The sequence below is a fragment of the Thunnus maccoyii genome, chromosome 19, assembly GCF_910596095.1.
Source record: "Thunnus maccoyii chromosome 19, fThuMac1.1, whole genome shotgun sequence".
In the NCBI taxonomy this organism is placed as follows: domain Eukaryota; kingdom Metazoa; phylum Chordata; class Actinopteri; order Scombriformes; family Scombridae; genus Thunnus; species Thunnus maccoyii.
In genome coordinates, this window is record NC_056551.1 from 7,485,414 (window position 1) to 7,508,102 (window position 22,689).

General features: G+C 41.5%; 1 protein-coding gene across 6 annotated transcripts in view; it reads right to left on the reverse strand.

The window, feature by feature from the left end:
* Positions 1-22,689, reverse strand: part of vav2 (vav 2 guanine nucleotide exchange factor) — a 180,354-nt gene that overhangs the window by 128,037 nt on the left and 29,628 nt on the right. For all 6 annotated transcript variants that reach the window (XM_042394967.1, XM_042394964.1, XM_042394966.1 and 3 more), the window contains exon 2: positions 1,975-2,091. In XM_042394967.1, the coding sequence (XP_042250901.1) occupies positions 1,975-2,091 (117 nt within the window). The remainder of the gene's footprint in view (positions 1-1,974; positions 2,092-22,689) is intronic.

Here is a 22,689-nt window from a genome sequence, read left to right on the forward strand (position 1 = left end):
AAGCCCGCCACCGCTGAGACCATACAAAAGCAATTTCCAAATTGACATATGGAGGGCCACTGTGATTGATTCTGACTGCTGTTGGGTTTTAATACCGTTCACTGAGAGCTCATTGACTCTCACACATCGTCTTGTGGTTCATCTACAAACTGCCAAATGAGCCCTTGTCTCCTTTTTCTCCTCTCTCATCTTTTTTTCCCCATCTTTCTTCAGCATTTCTTCTTTTCTCAGCCCGACTCAGGGAGAGTGGATACATTGAATCAGATTAGATATGTTAAGATAAATGAGCAGATGACTTTTCGCAAATACATCCTCTCCATCACAGCGAGAGGTATTACGGTTTATGCGGATCCCACCTGTTCGGAGTAATCCCCGCTGCTGGAATTCTGCATGTTCCTTCAATCAACTGAAAAGCTACAGTATTAACATTCCCATTGCACCAATTCTGATGCAACGGCATCAGCTGTCATCATCGGTTTAATGACATCATACTATCCTCACTGTTTGTTTTAACAGTCTGCTAACCTAGAGAGAAGCTACCCCACCCTCTCACCCCTCTGTAGCCACATACAAACACACACTGCAGTCAAAGAGATTAGGAAGTATATAGAGAAACAATTCACTTTCGGAAGCTGTAGCTGAAACCAACAAGGTATGCCGATCATGGATTACCAGCCAATCCCTAATCCCCCTCCCTATCATCCAGCTCTTTTTCCAGGGGCTTTAAAAAAAAAACAAAAAAAAACAAAAGATGTTAACCTTGTAACCCATTTTTTTGCAGGAATATGTAGTTTTCTACTGATACATCCATGCATCTGTGCATTTTCCACCAGCTATCCATCTGTCTGGATCACAGAGGCAACAGACTGAACAAAATACCCAGATGTGTTTCTCCAGTGAACCACTCCAACGACCCCGAGACATTCCCAGTCCAGTCGGGATAAGTGATTCATCCCCCTAGAGTTTTCTGGTTCTATGTTGGGCACGTCCAACTGGTAAAAAAAAAAAACGTGCCTGGACTATTACCAAAGCAAAGCATCCACGAGGCATCCTGATCAAACGCTGAACCACCTCAACTGGTTGCTTTAAATGTGAATAAGCAGTGATTCTACTCTGATCTCCTCCCAAATGTCTGAGCTCAAAGAGTGTGAAGACAGGCACAGCTGACCTTCTGGCCACATCTCTAAGCAGCCGCTTCAACAAGTAAGATTTTGAACGTGGCTCACTAAGATTCCACTTCCCTATCCTCTCACAGGATAAAATTTTTAAAAAGGACCTTGCAGGCAGAGGCCTTACGTATACCTATTGAATAAATGCAATAATCCACTTGAATATCCCGTAAAAAACTCTCCATAAAGCTGATATGATGTGCGAGCGAGTCTGAGCCAACACACACATGCATACTGTATTCTCACAGCAGACTGTTAAAAAGCAGACTTGAGTTTAACTCCAGTCGCTGACATGAGATGAGATCGTTGACCCTGAAGCGTTACACCTCATGCTCATCTGAGCTCTCTACTCCATATTGAAGTTAATGTAACTGACAGATTTGACTTTGAACTACTTTTAAACCCCTGCAAATCACATGGGCATGCAGCTGCAAAGACAACTTGGGGATACAGTCTTTGCATGCACTCTGCCACACACACACACACACATTTTTTCAAAACAAGACAAAACAAGAATCATAAAACTACAGTATGTAAGTCCATCTAAAAAAAAAAAATCAGATCGCAAAAATATCACACGCCACGTCTTGGGTTTTCATCTGACAACAGAAGGACATAACTCTTAAATGATACCATCGGGGACACAAGCAGCATCACGTCTCTGAGCACCTGCTGTAGATAGAACGTAGCCTTCAGGCAGCAAGCACTTCTGAGCTGATGACAGTGTCGGTTCAAGTGCAGAGCATTTTAGAGGATGATATGGTAAGTAGAGCGTAATTTATTTATTTTTTTTTTTAAAACTCACCTTGCCGAAGTCCCGGACATCAAAGAGGTCAAAAGGGTCAAACAGCTCGCTGTTGCGCAGGCCGAACTTGTCGTGGCAAACCTTGAGAAATGTCCTGATGTTCTTCAAACACAAGAACTACAAAAGAGAGACAGAAAGGAAACAAAAATGGCATAAATATATGTTGAATACAAAATTCCAGCGACAGTGACGGTCTAAGCTGTTTTCTAATGGTGTGATTAAACAGCCAGATATATTTGCCCTTGAAAACATGTTCCACCAGTTTGTTTAATATCCTCTATCACCACAACAGTGTTTTTGTAAGTATTTAATTTCCTGGTTGATGATTGGCAGGCTCTCTATTTCATCCTCTCATGGTGTCTGAGCGATTATTCAGCACCAGAAGGTGAGCAGGCTGACTGCTGCTCCTGAGGCTGATGGGCTGCCTCTCTGATCCAGATAAGGAAAGCCACGGTGGGGCCTGTCTCCTGACATCAGAGCGCAGACGAGGTGTCCGCGGACAAGCCCGCCGGCAAAGACCCGTCCCCGGGTAAAGGCTGCCTGTTGGACTAAAATCCTGACTTCACACTAAAAGGTCACAGGTCACAAATCTGCCGTGTTCCATGGAAATGTCTCGAAGAAAAACACTGAAGCTCTGGCATTTAGTGAAGGCTTTTAAATGATAACAATAGGTTTTTATGAAAAGGAACACAAGCGTATCTCTTCTGGGTATTTAGAGATTCTGATAAGGTGATACAGAACAAAAAGGCTGCCAAGTAAGTAATTAAAGATATTTCTGTTTTCCTTTCAGTACAGTTAAGTGCGGTTTACAACTCACAATCAAAAAAAGTGCACAGCATTCCCTTTATTAATCTCTGCATTTGCCATCAACAAAGGTTTAAACTAATGTATAATGTGCAGTGTTTAAAGCAGGTCTGAGTACCTATAAACTAAAGCATGACAGATAAAATATATTAGATATTAGATTATTGCATATCGGTACCAGTGGTTACTGCCCATTCATGCAAATAAAGCATATTTGAACTTAAGACTGGTAGCCTATGCAGGGGAAACTAATAATCTGAATAATAATTACTCTCTGCTCACGGATATTGATGGTCTTCCCCTAAAATATCACATCACACAAATAAACCCTGAGGGCTGAAATAAGTGCACAGGACTATTGAAATATTAATGATAAGCATAACCGCCTGCCATATCCCACCTTTCTGTGTGTGAAGAACACATTACCTAGCATGCAAATCCAGATGCTGCTCAGATATTCCCTTTCATTCCTCTGTGTGCGAGCGATACGAAGTGATGGCCGCGGAGGCAGAATGTACACACAAAAGAGATATGAGTGAGAGATCCTATGAGGAGCAAAATGGGTTGCCTGTTTCTGTTGAAAGCTTTGACAACATTCAACCTTGTAAATCGCTGTTGCATAAAAACTAGTGAAACAACCGTCAGCCTCGGTAGCCGCGCTTCACGTCGGGTAAATGTTAGCATGTGTTCAAGGTAACAATGGCAGCACCGGTAGGTATTCAGGTGTAGTGAGATGCGCTCCTCGGGTATTGAAAAGTGCACAATTGTTCCCATTTAAACTGTGCTGAAGCTTGATAGTGCTTCCTGTTGCTACGACTGACCATGAGAGAGATCATCTGCATCAGCCTGCTGTACTAATTAGCTTTCACGCTTTGGATAACCACTAAAAAAAAACAAACTCACTGTTACACACCCGACTAATTTTTCAGATAAAAAGCACAGTTTCATCTGATATGGTTTCCTGATATTTTGTGGTATTTCAGTCGACCTCTCCTGGCCACACCTGAGAGCCCTGCTGACTCATTCTCATTCATGTGTGCACATCTGTTCAGTCCTAGTGTCATGGGTGTGAACCCCATAAGAGAGCGGCACTGGCCAGTGAAAAGAAATGCGATTGGCTGGCTAGCCAAAGTGACATTTGCAGTTCAGCAGCGAAGGTTATCGTGCCTGCAAATCCTCACGTGCAGGAGGGGGAGAGAGGGGGTGTAGTGGGGTTTGGAGGGGGAGCTTATTTTCCCAGCCCAGATATGAAAAGGTAACATTTGCTGGAGTGGTTTGGAGACCAGAGAGGAGAGAGAGAGAGGCTCTGCAGATATGGATCAGGAGGCTGAAGATGTGTCTGACATTCTAATGTATGTTTGGTGATAAGAGAAGCAGGGTAGAGGTAGAGAGAATTGCTATGATCTCAGTGGAGAAAAATACAGCATTTCTTGTGGAGTGGGGGAGTGTGAGTGTGCACCTGGGAATAAACAGGTTGCGGTCATCTCCTAACGCTGAGGCTGCCTTCAACACAATCCATTTGGAATTACCTCACTGTGGTCTGCAACACTCCCTCTAATTTCTAATTTCTCTAATTCTCCCTCTATTATCTCTAATTTCTCCCTCTAATGTCATTGTAATTTGAATTCCTTTTGGCTCATTAGTGTTGTTTAAACAAAATAAGCGAGCTAAATATGTCACCTTGGTCTCTGAGAACTATATACTGAACGATTAATCAAAAAAAAAAAACTCCCACTTCAGGTTTTAAGACTAAAACATGGCAATAAAAGTAAATTGCAAGTGGAGACAGCTCGCAGGTGTTTGTTCCCTTTTGGCAATTTCATTATTAGTTTTTTGTGTCACCCGAGACTCTTTAAAGTCTGTAAAACCACAATCCTTTTTTTCACCTGTGTCGCTCAACAAAACACTGCAGAACAGAGGTGACAACACAAATTATTTGTATAAAGACATCTTCCCACACAGGACCAGCAAAAAAAAAAAAAAAACATGCATGTAGACACAGAAAAATGCTTGTGTGTACATTTGTGAGCACACGCATCACTTCTGGCTCACTTAATACTTTGACGGGCTCCTAAAAACTTGTGATTCACAATGCTTTCAGTCCCAAAAGCAAATGCGGTGTTCATCAGATTAAATCCCTTTAGGGTGGAGAGAGATGAAAATGGAAGGTCAGGGAGAGATAGAGAGTGAATGAGGAGAAGGGGAGGGATATATGGGGAAGTTAAAAAGATGGAGAGAGATCGCCTGCAGGTGGTCTCAGCTGTAGGATGGCAGTAGAATTTTTTTACAAGGTGGCTTGTGTGCTCCACTGGAGCGACAGCTCTGATTTTGACTTCTCAGTCAAGAGCAAACAACGCTTAAAAGAGGGAGACATGTTGTCAGGAAGGCGGGGAAGAGGAGAGAGTGCAGAGAAGGAAGGAGGCAGGTAACAAAGACCTGTCACACCCCTGACAAGCCCCTCTACCATATCACTACGCTACATCACACAGAGAATAATGCATTATTCCTCTGGGAGGGTGGCCCTTATCTGCACAGACTCCTACATGCTCATATCATAAGGAGATACAAATTAAAGCTTCCTCATAAAACCTGAACAACAGCGAATCAAAGCCACGGGATGCAGGAAGAGTGTGCGGATGTGGATGTTCGAGGAAGACGGAAAGGCGGGTTGTTTTTGCCAAAACTGCAGGTCTTTGGTGTTGGGAGAAGAGGGGAGGTTGAAAAGGAGAAAGCCAAGAGTGAATGTAACCCATGGGGGAGAAATAGCAAGAGGAGGAAGCTGTTTGTACGGCTGGAAACCGTAAACTGGAACCAGAGTACTGATCTGATCAAAACATGTTTGCTGGATCAATTATCTGCGATCAGTTCATAGGTATGATGCACACTGTGTCCTTACTGTAGTGCCGTGCTGTTCATGAGCTCAGCTTGGAGGAAAAGGATGTGTGTTGTTGTGTGTTTACACATCAGAGATCAGTGATGGCAAAACCACACTGAAGTTCAAAAGTATAAGAATATGTTAAATACATTATGAGCCTGTGAAGTTCTTTAACACATCCGATATGATAAAGCACTGACACAGAGAGAACAACAGGTTCACATGAAGTTGCCTACAGTATTATTCTTGTAAATCAGGCAGTTTATGTGAAAAAGGGAAAGCCAATAGGATCAATAAGCCAGTCCTAATGTCTGTCTGACCCTGCTAGCACTAGCTGGATAACAGGACAGACACAGAACCGCAGCAAGCCGGTCAGACAAAACAATTCTGCAAATCAAGACATGTTCACAAGCACTAAGGCGTGGCCTCTGGATATGGTTGCAGATAGGAGTATTTTTGTATTTGGCTCAGGAAATGAAAATTTTCTCATTGCCTTGGGGAATTTTTGAAAATAAATTAGAACATCACAAATAGAAAGGAGCATGTTGTTTTTTTGTCTTTTTTTAAAGTTATTTCCCCAGTAGTAGGAGAAATATTACATCACTATTACAGGTGATTTTTGAAGAAGAGGAATAATTAAGAAAAAAGAGCAATTAAAGACAGTTTTTACTGCCCGGTAATGAGAAACAACAGATCAGATGCAAGTCTACAGCAAGACTCAAACAAAGAAGATGTCTTCAGCTCTGGCAGACAAAATCAGTAAAGAACAGTCTGCTGGGGGTTAAGATTATTGAGAAAGTAAACATGCTTCAATGTTCACCATGGTGTTGCTCTTTATCCACATTTCTGCCTCCCCTAACCACCGCTGCTGCTTCTTCTTCTTCTTTCTCTGCTAAAAGTGTTTGTGCAGCACAAGCAGTAACACCTAGAAACACCAAAAATTAGCAGGCGGGTTCCAAATTCCATCCTCAGACACATATAATGACACTCACTGACCTCAAGGTGACGCTGCAACAATCAAATTTACATTTTTACAATTATCGCTAAAACAACTATTTCATCATTTTAATCTCCCAAGTCTTCTGCATCTGGTCTCAATTTTTCACAATTTGCTTGGACCCTGATCATCGCTGCTTGCAGCTATGTTACATTTAGAAATCATTTAAGTGAGGAGATGAGAATTTAAGCCAGCGCACAAGATGTGAGTCAGAGAGGAGATCAGATACTCAGACAGCCAGACTGAAGATTGGAGTCAATGAAAGAGACTGATGCCTGTCTGGGAGCTGTGAGGCAGCCACATATTCGTTGCCGTACACACACACATGCACGCACACACACACATGAAAATAACCTCTTGTTGTGTCTAGGGTGGTGAATCATTCCGCACCTTCAGAACAACAGGAAAGGAGCTCTCAGCAGGTGAGAGAGCAGCAACAAGACAGCCTCCTCTCCACAGGAGCCTACATGACCACAAAAAAAAAAAGGCTGGCTGAGCTGTTTCCGCCAGTCGATACACACGCATGCCTACGCTGAGGCGCACGCATATATGCCAGGTATAGGTGATGATGGATCTCATAAACTCTGGGGCTTGGTTAATGATCTCACAGCTGGAGGTGTTGATTGCTTTCTGGTATGGAGAGATTTATGCCTGCCAGCGATAAGCCTTTCAAAATAAACCTCATCCAAACGCTTCGGTCTACAGTGTAGAAAATGTCCATTAAACGGGTCTGACAAAGTCTTACTCAAGCTTACGTTTGTTTAAAAAAAAAAAAGAAGAAAAAGCTCACACTGTTGTAAAGATGCAAAGCGCAGCAACGTGTACAGCAGACACCTTGAAAATATGGACTGCCAGACCTTCAAAGCAGCCTGATGTAGATATTGAGTCCACTTCTAATCTTGAGCTTTGATTTTGTGTCCTACAAGTCACCAACAGGTGTAACCAATAGGAATGAGCGTTCCATCCATCCCTGTCAGTCTATGATCTATTCTTTTTAAAACATGAAACATGGATCAATCCAGCTGTTTTTTCAAGAGCGCAGATTTCCTCGTCTGTGATCTTTGATTTCTCTAATTTGATATCAATACCTACTTTGATGAACGTTTGAGTCTCCAGCGCTGCACACAGGATGAGGGTGGAAAAAGATATGTTTGCAAACAATGTCCAATAATGTGTTTTGGCCTCTTTACCAGGTTATTAAGTGTTTAGGTGGCATGTGCCAGGTGACACCCAGAGGGGATTAATAAGCGCTGGGGGCCTCCTCCCACCTATATCCACGTCACCCAGATGTTAGAGTCAGTGAGGAGAAAGGCCCTGCTCCTGCAAATTAGAGGAGGGGACACTGCATGAATAATTCATTGCAATAGTATGCAAATGTGTTAATCTTATCCTATTACCCCCAAAAGCCTGTAAGCAGGCATGGATTGACCACACTTTCAAATCTGGTACAACCCTCAGCAGACGAGGCAGAACTGCTTCGTTAGCGGGGTGGCTCATGTTAAAATATGGAAGTTAAAAAGGCTAAGTACAGTTTTTAGTGAGGTTAATCTCCATTACAAAAGAAGATAATTCTTCTCAGAGCATAGACTCTGAAGGGAGAAAAGTCACCGGGATTGTAGAGCATGACTACATAATTAAATCAAGTCTCCCTTCACCTTTACACCGGTCACTCATAAAAACACATGCACACACTCTAATTGCATGTAGCCTGAGATAAGAAGCACACAGCATGAGGGAAGAAAGTGTTTACATGACATCAGTAACATGCTCGCCACACGGCTACACACACACACACGGACACACACACACACACACGGACAAATATTAGGTCATTCGTGAGAAAAGAGAAGCAGTGATCCTGAAGCTGAAACTAAAAAGGAGACCCTTTCCTTGGAAAGAAAAAGCTTTTGCGTAGGGGAGGGGGGGGGGGGAGGGGGAGTGAAACAGAATGGTGAAAAGAAAGAGAAGCGATATGTCTTCAAGGTATTACTCTTTCCTCTCACTACTGGAGCGGAAGCAACCACAGCCAGGAACAAAGAATCTGCTCGCATGGATAAAATTGAGAGAAAGGGGAGAAGGGGCAGTTTTTTAGCTTGTGGGATGCTTTAAAATGCCAGCCGGTAGTGCTGAGCAGTATATTTATCATCTGTTATATATTTCACATCATTAGATTTTGTTTTAATACAACTAATGGATATAGATTTATATTACAAAGCAATTAGTAAGTCAGATTTTTCTAGAATTCGAAACATTTCAGAATGAAAGGGTAGGGTACTACAATAAAGTTTTGATACTGATACCAAAACAGAAATTTCTTTTGTCTTTGAAACATTTAGACCTACTTTATCACCCAAAAACTAGATCCATCCTGACTATGATATCATCAACATAGTCAAATCATGAGTAGCTCAGCTAACGATAGCCCAGCTCCTGCACCCACTCCGTCCCCCGCCCCGGTCAGAGAGGATGCTGACAGCGACAGAGATGCTGCCTCTTCCGCTGCAACTTCGAATGAAAACGTCGACCGTGGTGAGCACTTTTGAATAGCAGGACCTTTAAATTATGTTAATAACATATGTCATGGCTCGACATTACCATTTGGCCATGACAACGTATGCCAAAGGCAAATGTATGCACTTTGGCAGCAGGAGGGGGGGGGTTGGGGTGTTGGGTGTCTGGCTCTGAAATAGGCTACAGACAATCCAGGCAGACAGCTACAGATATATACAGCCACATCGTGTAGCTTATATTCACGCATTAGGCCTGTGTAGGACCAGTAATATTTGCAAACTGCCCCTTGATAAATAATGTTAACGCTGATGAATAAGGAATAGTTCATTCAAAATGCAGTCAATGAAGTCAAGCAGCAGAAATTAAGTGACAACGTGCAAATACTACAGGCCTGTTTTTGGGTGAACTAAACACGCAAGAGTAGTCGTACACATCACTGTTTATAACACAGGGTGTTTATCTTTTGCTTGGTGGGCCGCTTTAAGAAGATATTTTTCTCCAGGTACCACCTAACCACTGACTGTGTGTGATAAAAGTGGAAGTGTGTGTGTGTGTCCATGTCAGCTTCAGACTGAGCTTTTTGATGCAGAGAGGAAGAAGAGCAGGTTAAAAGACAAAAGCAAACAAAAAGCATTCACTATTATCATCTTCATTCTACCTGACCTGATTCTTCTATTTCCTCTGACCTTAAACATGTTTTATTTTGTTTTTTTCTTTCTCTCTCTTTTCTCAGTGGATCAGTAATAATTCATAAAGCTTCTTTCCTCTGAAGTGGTAAAAACATCACACAGGATTTCTACTTTTGTTTCTGCTGTTTTTGTTTTGTACGATACAGGCTTCACCTTTGCATGACCGGCTCTGTCTCCATTTGCACCGAGAGTTAGCACGAGACTCTATAATAAATATCATCATCATTCGCCTGGATGCCCTGGTGGCTGTCCTGCGTTTCCTTCCTAGATTGTTGCACGAGCCTCGAATAGTCTATATAGACAGAGGATACTGTGTTGTTTTCTTGTCTGTTTGTTTTTCTTGATGCAGCTATTGTTTAAACCATTTTACTCCAGGTCTGAAAAGAGGTCAAGCATTATAAAATCCAAAAATCTAACAAGCCAAGATGCTAAAAAAACATCTCGGTGCATAATGCAGTCCTCCAGGTTCAATCCACTCTTCATGTAAATACGTGTCTGTGTTGTATCTAAGCAACAGGCCATGCTGCGGAGACTCAGGAGAGGAGTGTGTGTTTGAGGCACTTCCACTCAGGCTTAGCTGCAGACTCATGGCTTGATGAATGTGAGAAGGAGGTCCGCCGAGAATCCCAGACACCCATGGATCAATGGTCAGGTAATTTATGACATCAGACCAAGGAGAGGAAGACTGCATCTATCTTTTCTTCTGGTGAGTTTTCCTCACAGCTTAAAGCTTATTGTGGTGATTTAGATCCCCCGTTAAGATGCGTTACCTTTCACTTTTTTCCTCAAACGTGAGGAAAAAATGTTACATACATAAGGATCTTAACTGTACTGAGCAAAGCCGTGTTCACAGCTCATTAAGTCTCAGGGTTTCATATAATCGTTGGCAGAGCTGTGTTAGCTTGAGGCTCATACACACACGGCAGAAGAACTAACGAGGAATTGAAACCTGAACAGATTTACGTGTTTTGACACAGCAGAGTTACAATAACATTAGCAGTCACTTAACACTTACGAATTCATATTATGCAGCTTAATCAAAAGGACTGATATGTCTCTGGCTCCAAACCAAATTGTGCTTATACATGAAAAAGCTGAAATGAAAAATCCTGAGAAGAGATAAATCCTGTAGTTTCATGTGAGCCCTGAATATACAGAAAGCCTCTGTAGCTCTGTCCTCTTTCTGAATGTGTGTAGATGACAGTCTTCTGATTAGTCTGATAGTCGCTATTGATGAATTAGATTTCTTTTGTCAATTCTTCCAATTTTATAGTCATCTCAAGAACTTATTTCTGAAAAGAACCTGATGAATATAATAGACTTAAACTTTGTGTAACCAAAGTATTTTCTCAAATTAACAATACACTCAAGTAATGAATTTCTGGCTACACATCCAAACTGTGTGTGAGACATTCTGGTGACCTTTCATGTATTGTATATTGCACATATGACATGCTGATTAAACTACATCCAACAGTGTACAGCAGCTACATGATCAACACTGGTTAATCAATCAATTTAACATTTTGAATGGGGCATCCTTCATATTAAGCACCTCATCTATTGCTATTTTAAGTACATAACACTTCCATACTTTTACTTCGGACTTGTTGATTGATTATTCAATTTCCTGATAGACAGAAAATGAATCAGCAACTATTTTGATAATGGGTTAATCGTTTAAGCCATTTTTTTAAGCAAAATGACCCAAATCCTCAGCACAGCTTCTGAAATGTGACAATTTGCTACTTTTTTTTAGTCTAAGTAATTGAGTATCTTTGGGTTTTGGACTCTTGGTTGGACAAAACAATCAATCTGAAGATGTCACCTTGGGTTTAGGACATTTTGATGTAAAAGTTTTGCTATTTTCTGATATTTTATGCAGCAAACAGAAAATGGAGATAGTAATCCACGGTTTCATTTTAAATGAAAAAATAATCGTTGGTTGCAGCCTTAATTGCTACAACTACTTAAGTAAAGAATCTGATTACATCTTCCACCATTGTAACTTGATATTGTGCTGTGTATTTCCAGAAATAAGAAATAAATAAATTTTTTGAAATGTCCTTTGATATCATAACAGAAGAGAAACCAAAACAAAGGAACCAGAGAGCATTGTTAGGGCAGGATGTTTGTCGGTCCTTTGTTTAAGGAGGCGATCAGGTACACAGGGGGGATGCAGCTCTGTGCTCCTGATGGCTACGATTATCTCCAAGGTGACTAATGCTATTAACACAGAGAACGGCCTGTTAATTACTGGCCCTCATCATACTCACAGCTTGGATAAACAATCATTCAATCATCACACGGCTTTGCCGCGACACACAATACAGCAATCGGCCAATTTACAGATTAAGTGATTGGACGAGTGGATACCGTGAGATACAGTTCGCTTCCACTCGACAGTGCACTGGACAGTGGAGAGCTTTCCACCGGGCGCTCAACCAGAGTGAATGCAATATGAAACCATAGCGTGCTGTACAGTTTGGTTCCATGAGAAGCTGCCTGAACAACAAACACACAGAGAATAAGTCATGTGACAAAGTGGGTGAGACCACACTATTTGTCCCAGTTACACTTTGTATTTCTTTCCATACTTGTCATTTGTTTGTTTAGCCAGTATAACTTTGGTTTGTAGCGTTGCTTTCACACATTATCCTGGGTTTTGTTTGTGTTCAGCATTGTTGTTACATTTACACCTGCATTTATGGTTTCATCAAGACAGACAAGTTCATGTTTATTCATTGAAGTCCTGACTTTCTTGAGTTGTAGATTAGCTTGTTACTTATCATACCTACCATGCTTTTCAGCATGTCTCTGACATCACTAGCGATGTCATATATCCTGAGTTTAGCCAGTTAAGTTTGATTTGCTTGTATTCGTTTCTTTTTTGAGACACTTTTTTTGTTGCACAGGTCAGAATAAATCACATTTTTTTGTCACTGAACAAGTCTCTAAGTGCCTCCTACCACCTTCCTAAACTCTCTGGTAAGTCATGTTTGCACATGCTGCACATTCTGATGATACAGTGATTGCACAGAACACTTAAAATATCAGAAACAGCTGCTTGTACATATGCCAAGAGGTATCTCATGGTTCTACTGCAGCCAGTGTAGATTGATATTGTTTACACAATGACCAGGAAAATACTAATTTCTGATTGGATGGCAGGTGTTTACAATCATAACACGACACCTCAAACACAGATCACGTCGACGCTCAACCATTATTCTAAATCAGTTTGCAGTAGTTACATTAAACTGTGGGTAACTAAAGCAACAATGGTTCGGCTTGATGTCCCATTAATTATTCAAACTAAAACTCACTGAAACCACATCATGAGTTAAACTGATAAACAGCTGATGGTTTGGGCTCAGCGGTGGAAATGATGGATTGCTTCACACGATGGCATTCGTTATTCTTTATACATCAGGACTAGGGCCAAGTATTGAAGCTCAATACTTTTTTGGTACAGACTAAAAAGTGTTTAGATTGGATTAAAGTATATGACTGAAAGCTGACATCAAATGTCTGACCAGATTTGTAATTGTGGTTACGTCTTTGAACAGATTGTTCCTCATTTAGATCAAGTTTTTGCGAATTCTAGACTATTTTGTTTCTTTTAGACAGCATTAAACAACTGTCTAGACTGTGCTTGATAACTTTGGCTTTTTGGTCAAATAATAAAAGGGGTCTTGTTTAGAAAAATGTTGACATTTAACAGAAAAAAGGTATTGTTTTCTAATCTGCATCTGTACATTTTTGATTCTATAAATACCAACAGTTGCTTTGATAAAATCCTTTTTTATCACATTGCAAAAATACACATCTATGATGGATATTTAGCATCTGTGAGTTGGATATTTTCAATGAACACTTCAGTGCCTTTTAAAGTGATGTGACCTGTGTCAGTACAAATGAGTCACAGTTAGCTGGTCTTTCCAGAGCTGCTTGCGACTTCATAAATAGGACCTGTATTTCTGTTCTGGGCAGCTTCCCTCAACTCCAATACATCAACAGTCTGACCTAAATGAAGTACCTATGTTTACACTTTAGCACGACAGCTTAAGGTCAGTGAATAGTGTCCTCTGTCACATCGCATCACGTTGTCACAACTTTTTTTTTGTCACCCTCAGTCAACAACATTATGTATGGGGAGCATACTTCCTGTTTATACTTCCTTTGCAAATTACATTGGAAGGCTTGTTGGCACTGTCCCTCACAATTAATCACTGTTGAGATAAAGGCAGTGTCACAGTGGAAAGAAAAAGAGACACCTGAGGAGGAGGCATGGGAGGGTTAAGTGTGTTTTTTTGTGTATTTATGAGCATTATAGACAGATGTAGAGGGAGTATTGGTTGTGAAAACCTCTCACCTTCACGACAGTTCATTATCCATTTACATCGCTCCTTCTACATGATCTGAGGAAATGGTCATAAACGACCCACACCTGTCTCTATGATCTTCTCAGCCCCATTCCTGGCAAAATTGAATTAACTTCTCAACATATCTGTGACCCAGCTGTCCTGCTTGCTCCCAGGTAGACTACAGCTAAATCTGAGAAATCAAATACCAGACAGCAAAAAGCCTTAGCTCTTATCTTTTTTTTTTTTTTTTATAAGACAGTGAGTGAGAAACATCGTGAAGTCTGAGAGAGAAAGAGATACAAAGAGCCCTGTCTGACGGATACAGCGGTGGTGGAGAGCAAGGCGGGATCAAACGTCCAGTTTTCTGCCGGTAATCCTCCTCGAGTAGAGAAGGAGGGGAGGAGGTGGGAGATGGAGGCGGGAGGGGAGGAACGGAGGAGAGGAGGAGAGGCTGGTTGCTGTGCCACAGAAAGCAAATGTTACTGGCTTTTTCATCCTGCAGGCGAGGCGACGCCAGCCCCTCCACAGCTCTCCAGACAGTCTGGCACACGGGCCACAGGAGGAAACCTTTGGAGAGATCAGAGCCCCGAGCTTCAAGCATGGAAAGAGTATGTGAATATGCTGTGTGTGTGTGTGTGTGTGTGTGGGAGAGAGAGAGAGAGAGAGAGAGGGAGAGAGAGAGTGTGTATGCGCGCCCATATGTTGCTGCTTATGCCTTTCAGATGTAACACTCTGCCTGTTCTATAATTGGAGGTTTTAGCCCACGTACCATGTCTGAAATCAACAACATGGCAGCAGTGTAGAGAAAGCCAGAAAGGAACGGGGTTATTCTCCTTTTTGTACATCAAAGATAAGACTGAGAACATGTGTAGTGTGTTTAGATATTCAACAGATATCTTGAGGGAGTGCTTCATTTTGTATTAAATGCTATAAAACATTCATTTTGGCTCTAAGAGCATATCAGCAATCTTTCTTTTTCAGCCAAGTCATTGTGTTCATTGCACACTGAGGGGCTACAGAGGAAAATATTTATGATCACATATGCTTAATAACAAATGAGAACGTAATGTTAACACAGTCTCTGCATGTAAAACGCTGCTTCCGATGAAACTACATGGATTAATCATGAGTGAAAAGAGAAGCAGAGGAAATTCTGGGATTGGACAGGATACAGTCTGTTCACTAATTCACAAATATTTGTGAGATCTTGCATTTTTTTAGTCCCCTAGTACACAGATATGATCAAACAGCAATGTTACCAATGTAAGCAATCACAAGAGTTTTCTGCAGTAAACAAACTGATTCCTGAACAATTTTACAAGCCAAAGTTGAATAAAAATCGTTAGCCCCGAGTTTGTCTTCTCAGGCGGGCATCAAAGGTATTGCTCAAACCAAGCTTTCACCAACTTACCAAAACTGAAACCTTTCCAAATCTAATCTAATCTTCGTTTTATGGAGCCTATTGTCATTTCACCATCACAGTAAGAAGCAAAGGTTACCTTACAGACTGAATTCAGGGAGAAAATAGAGGCACATTCAGCTTCCTGGCCACACAACCTAGCTGCTTCGATCACAAAAGCCCACAAACAGCATTCTCATTCCAGTTCCTTCATTTTTACTCTCACTGACGATATATTGTGATCATCAGGTAGTTCTTTAAAAAAAAAAATAGCAACTGGTTGCACATTTAAGCACAATTTCCTAGATTTTTTTCCCTGCAAATTCTTTCATTTTGATCCTTAAATAATCACAAACAAAACTCTACAGCATCCTAGAGGGACTGACTGTAGGCCGGAGGAAACGAGCGGTTTATTCTCATATGATAACCGAGCCATGAAAGCAATAAGGTCGACAACTTGAAGGATCGGTGAAAAGGCGACGCAGCCAATCATCAACAGCTAAGTGCTGCCGTGAGCTATGGTTTCAGGAGCATCCCCAAGGGCAGAGGTGAGAAAAATCTAACAGGCAGAAGCTGCTTGATAAACCAGTTCTCTCTTCTCCATCTCCCACGCAGTTGGACACTGCCTGCAGCACCTCTTTAAAAATAGGAGGGAGAAAAAGCTGTCACTCTGGATTTAGCCTACTTTCCAACATGCCCATTAATTTCAAAGCAGATGGCAAAAAAAAAAAAGGAGAGTGGGTTGGAGGGAGGGGCATCTACTAAGCTGCTGAATAACAGAGTGGAGCGCTTCGGATGGAAGTGGCAGCGGAGAATGTGGTGACCTAAGAAAAACAGGAATAGCAGTTATTTTAAAGTAGATAAGAGCTATATCATTTATAAAGATGATTATTCTGAGGAGGTTACTGCTATTAGATGTTAGCATATGCAGCTCAGGTTCACAGCATCAAAAGGATGATTCTGTTTGAAGCGAGGAACTCAGTGGGAAGTATTATACCGCCTAAACTTTTATCGATCTGTGTTTCCACACTTGCCTTGTAGGCACTAATCATCTAAGCCTGTCCGGGGGATTTACGAGGTGAGAGGTCCGGGCATAAATCAAAGATATTTTCTGAAATGAAATAAAAAGGAGGCAGAGATGGAGAAACAGGCCTGAGGATAGATTCGTCTCTATACTATGATGTAGAGCGTTCCCTGCAGAACAAGAGAAATTGCCAGCAGTTAACGGCGTTGCCATAAAGACCTTACAACCCCACACGGCGCTGATAAAGCTGTGTCTACAAGCTAGGTGCAAGGTGCGGCAATCAACTCAACTGCAATCAGTCTATCTGTAAATTAATTAACACGACAGCCCATGAGTTTAGCTAATGCACAGCAAGTTTGCTAAATCATATCGCAAACAAGCCGTCCTCAAGGACAATCATTAATCACCAGATCAGCCATCATGACGAGCGTCCTTGAGGCGTTTTTCCAACGTGTTTGCTGTCTTGAATTACAAGCTCACTGGCTTCTCTAAAGGTTTCCATATCGCGGTATCAAAGCTAACACCCATATGGGAATTTCCTCATGTGTTCGTTTTTTTTCGAAAGCCGCTAAAGTGTGTCAGCTTTTTAACTGTCAGACACAGCCGAGAGACGGTGTGTCTGAGTCGGAGGGAAGGGTGGAGGAACAGGAGAAGGAGGAGTAGGAGATGGATGGACGAAAAAGCACCCGAGGGCAGAGGTGGAGGAAAGGGGAAATATGTCTGTTTGTCTCTAGGAAGACCAACGGAGCCGAGTGAACTCCCCTCCTTGAGCTAATCGAACAAGCCTGTGACTTGACATCACTGTCTCCCACAACAGGACACAAGTCAAGCTCGTTAAAGAGGAGAAAACCAGCTGAAGGAGGCAGGAGGCCAACAGGCAGTTAATGAAGTCATGTTTGTAAACTGCACAGCCAAAATATATTGTCATGTACACTCATAAATCTACAGCTATGGGCGATATGATCTCAGAAGCAGAAATCAACCTGATATGAACTAAAACATCTTCACGGAGGAACGATTGTGAAGTATTTAAGGTTTCGGGTATGTTGTTTTTTCTTGTTTGTGTATGACTACTGTGTTTTTGGCTGACTAAATGACGCTGCGGTTGAAAGTCTGGTGCGGCTTGCCGACACACGAGTGATTGACATCGGTGACATGTTGCCTAGCAATACCACAAAAACTCTCAGTGCGAATGAAAGAAGAAAAAAATGGATCAGAGCTGCAGGGGAGGAAAACCACTGTGGTTTACCTTAGACTCAAAATAGCGTGGTGATAAAAGTGAGCATGTGACTCAGGTACCTGCGAGAAAATAAATTAAGATCAAGGAAGTGCAGTTTGAACTGAGTGTTGGCAAATGCATTATATTGCTGTAAAAGTTGAGTCAGCTTCAACTTTTTTTTTTATTGGATGGCCCAGCATTATTTTTTTTTTTTTTTAAAACAGGAGAACTCTGTGTTGAGACTCTGCTGTGTCAATACAGCGTCCTGATTGACATGAATGAAATAAATATTTGTCTTGTGTGCTATTCTTTAAAACTTAATATCTATTTGTTTTGAAAAATAAAACGCACCGAAAACAATCCTTTGTTTAAGATGGACTCTGACCTCTGACCCCTTGAGCAGGGCTGCCTGAAGATTTCCCTACGAGGATCAATAAAACATCACATGCACGCACAAGTACACAATAAACACGCCTCAGGATTGTTTCCAAGAAACAGCAGCCTCTCACGAAATCACTCTTATCGTTCCACAAAACGAAGCAATGCATGATCATAAAAAAAATGGGGAAAAAAAAGAAAGAAATGATGCAAAGCAGCGCTGTTATTCAAGCTCTGACAGATGGATGCTGGCGGAGTGTGACAACAATCATTTCTATCAGCTCTGTGTACACATTAGGTGTCACAGGACCGGCCAAGACTGTAGCTGGCTGCTGCGAGCAGATGTAGGGAGAGGTAATTATTTGGATACTGTTGCGAGAGAGTGGGAGTGTTGAGAGTCTAATGCTATTTGGAAATGGATCTGGTCCACTCTATTACATGCAGGGGAGCTGGCAGAGTAATGGAATATTTGATCAGCGCAGACACACAACAGCTCAAACACTGCGGGCCTAATATCTGGATGTCGGACAAGTCAACTGTTTTTTTTTTCCCCTTTTTTTTTTAATATCCTGACATGGGGCACAGGAGAGAAAAACAAATCTGACAGAGTACACGACACGCATGATGAAATAAATACATTTTCTCCCCAGGTCAGAGTCATAGCATGGGCCTGATATGAAGCAGAATACTTAAAAAGTTTTGGACCAAATCATTTGTAATCTATGACTATGGGAAACATCTTCCACACCCAAGGGAGCCCTTTAAAGCAGAGGATTGGAAAGAGCTGCGCAAGTTTTTTTTTATGTCTTTTTCCTGCAGATATGTGACAAGCTGACAGCTGTCCAAAACTACGCAATTAGCTCCGGAGTTGCTGAAAAGTTTCTTCGCCTCCAATCACACAACTGAGCTCCACCCATTCTGACAAGGCTGGACGATATGATTGGCAGCGACCTGTTGCACTGCCGAGCATTAAACTCTTTGCACAAAAACTTAAATAACTAACAGTGTTCTTTTTTTAATTACACTTTGGACAACAGGATGTCAAACATATCATCACACAGGTACAGCTAATATGAGGTCTAGCAGTTAGTCATCCAGATGAAGCCTCTTAGCTAATCACACATACAATCTCCCTCTCAACTCGGGCTCTTCGGGATAAAAAACTATGTCTCATTTTGTCTGTTGTCTCCTCTTTCCAAAGCGGTCTTATCTGCTCAGTCCTCATGTGAAAACACAGCTGCACTTACTGACTAAATCAGTGGGATTTCCACATTTCTGCATGAATGCGTGTTACTGTGGGCCACTAGTACTCTATGTGTGTGGTTTTTCTTACATCTGTTGTGTGCAGTGATTTATACGGAACTGGATGAGGCAGGTTGCATCACTACTGGAATCTGTGCAGTCACCTCGTTTCTCTGAGTTTATTCTTTTTTTAAGGCGCTGGAGCAGAGTTGTAGATGAATGGTGGGATGTATGAAGCACGGGGCTTTGACACCAGCGAGCAGGGTTTGTGCCCTGTGCCCCGAACTGTTGTTAGGTTAAGACCGCTAAAACACTCCTTTAAAGTTAGGGGAAGATAGTTTTTTTGGTTGCAAACTGAGGAAGCCAACATGTTCTATCTCATGCTTCAGTTTTGACTTTTTCAATATGTAACCAGGTCATCTGTCTTTCCCTAACCTTAAGAAGGTGCTTTGGATTACCCATATGTAAACATAACTAAGAGTCTACAGACACCCAAGCAGTACTGTGAAGCTGTCATGCTCATTGTAAAGAAAAGTGTTGAACAAGTTGAAATTTTGACCTGATGATGGCACTAGATGAAAAGTCAGGGGATCACCAGATTCATACAGATTCATCCTGTGGTTACCATAGATATCTGTACTAAATTTCATGAAGGACAATCCAACAGTACTTCATTCTGGCCTCTTCATTCCTAGAAGTACACATTAATCATGTTGCCAGGAGCCCATATTGTAGGCAAAACAAAATTGCAGGTATGTTTATTATGAACATTTGCTACTAAAAATTTCTTGAATGTAATTTTTACAAAAAAAAAAAAGTCCTTTTTGCTACATTAAAATTTCAAATGGTAAACATATTGTAAACATTCCTCTTCTTCAAATGAGAATGACCGTGTTTGAATTTTGGCTTCATGTGTTACAGTATCTTGGTTTCATCAAATAAAATCTGACTTGTACAGCTGATTAATTCCCTGGGCTGGCTGCCCAAATATGTAACACTATCTGGAATCTCTTCTTTGAATGTGTGTATGTCTCCATGTGTGTGTCTGTGTTTTGTCTGGCTTTGTTGCAAATGTGCACTTGCGCATGCACATACCGTGTACAGTATGTGTGTCCATTCTGATGTGACTGTGATAACATAAGAGACAAACAGTCCATTTAGGCTTATCGAAGAAGTTATCGCGCTGACTAAGAGAAAATATATACAGGCAAATAAACCCCAGATACTATCTTTATATAGCGACACACTGCACTTACACAAACTTTTATCCCTCTTACACACACACACACACACACACACACACATACAACGCAGACGCAGCCCTCGAGGTGACTCCACTCTTTAATGACTCAATAGAATGGTCGATATAGCAGGCACATGTATACTCGGTTGAGCTGAGCTGGCATGCTGAACACAAAGCTTGTTTTATAGCTCTCACTGTGATTGTTAATGGAGCAGAGCCTGAGGTAGAACACTGCAAGACGATCACCTCTGCGATTCAGAGCTGAAGCTCATTTGTGTCGACATACGATCAGGTCATGTTTAAAAACTACACGGGAGCAGTTTAAAGTAAATCGAGTACATTTTATGTACATGCACAACTTCAAGAGAGGCTGCGACAGAGATGAGCATCTTGCCTGCGGCCTAAGTGAGATCCTGTATGTTTTCCTGAATTAAAATACAAGTACTCAGCTTCAACACCTGTCTGACAAAAGGGAGCAAGAATAAAATATAACCGCAGAATACAAACTGTCTCCAAAACAGCAGCAGGTGAATGCTGCATCCAGAGGAAGATCTTTTGTCTCTTCTCCCTTTGATATCTTTTTTGGTATAAAGCAACACAGACCTGCCACAGGCCACATGTAGCCTGCGTGTCAACATAAAAAAGACTGCATGGACCGCGATGTACAAAGAAAGCTATTTATAAAGAATGTGCCATGAGAATATGCATACCTCCAAGCATGCTTTGCACTAGACTCTTTTTTTTTCACCCCAATACTGGCAAAGAAAAGGCAATATTTCTGCTCATCGTTCAGACTGCTTACAACCCATCCTGTTATCACTATCACCGGCAGCGATGTCTTTGAACTATGTTAGCTTCTGATAAATAGTAAGCTAATAAGATGACACAGGAATTCCTTGAGATCATAATGGCGATGATGGCGCACAACACTGAGATGATGCATACACGTGGCAGTTAAGCTTTTATGCGTTTGGCTTCAGGTTGTTGGTATTTTTTTTCCAACTCACCTAATGCTGTGCTAATGCTGCTGAGTTACAATGCAGCTATGAATCACTGAGAACCTTTTTCAGTCAACATACATGTACTCTGACATGAAGATTAACATTTTACTGTCTTATCCAAAGTGACTACAAATAAAATGCAACATGGGAGTAGAGTTTAATGTCTGGATCAGCAGAATTACAAGCAGCCGGCAGTTTTAATGGAGAAATAACATTTCAAAGCTTGTATCTGGACTTCTGTGAAAGACACGCGGTCATCTCCGTGTTAGCTTAGCATAACAGCAGGAGGACAGTTATTTGCTGATAAAGGCATTACGGTAATAAGACTTCCCCCATTACAACAGGCTTTCCTCTCCAGGAGGGTAATGATAATTAGACATACTACTGTCCGTCCATCCATCACACAGCGGGGAGCAAGACACTGAGCCCTCTACTCTACGAGCGTATCCTCTTTCCTTAAGACACACACAAACACAGAATCGTACAAAGTGATTTAAGTGGTTACAGTGTGTGACTGTGTGCTGAGGGAGAGCAGTAGGAGGAGGATGTTTCGATCAAGCCGACAAATTTTGATGATTACGCTCCCCGCCGTGTTCCTAGGGCTTTGCTGCTGATGTGCACCATAAAAAAATATACATTCAGGGTAACTTATTTGGTTGGAGGCTTAATGTTTTCTATGGATTTATGCTGAACTCATAAAAATTGATCCTGCTGACCTTTTTTCCCTGCAAGTAAAATTCCGACCATCAAATGAGCAACCAGCACTGATATATTACATACTAGCACTTCAAGCTAACATTAACCATGTTTTTTTTTTTTTTTTTTTCATCCTGATGCTAATTACAGATGAGGCCTATCCATCTAGTGACAGTTCAGATAACAAGTTTTCTCCGCAGCAGCCGCAGTCGTTATTCCGCTCAGTGTTGCGCTATCATCCGAACGCCATCAGTCACAGGAGTCCTCGAC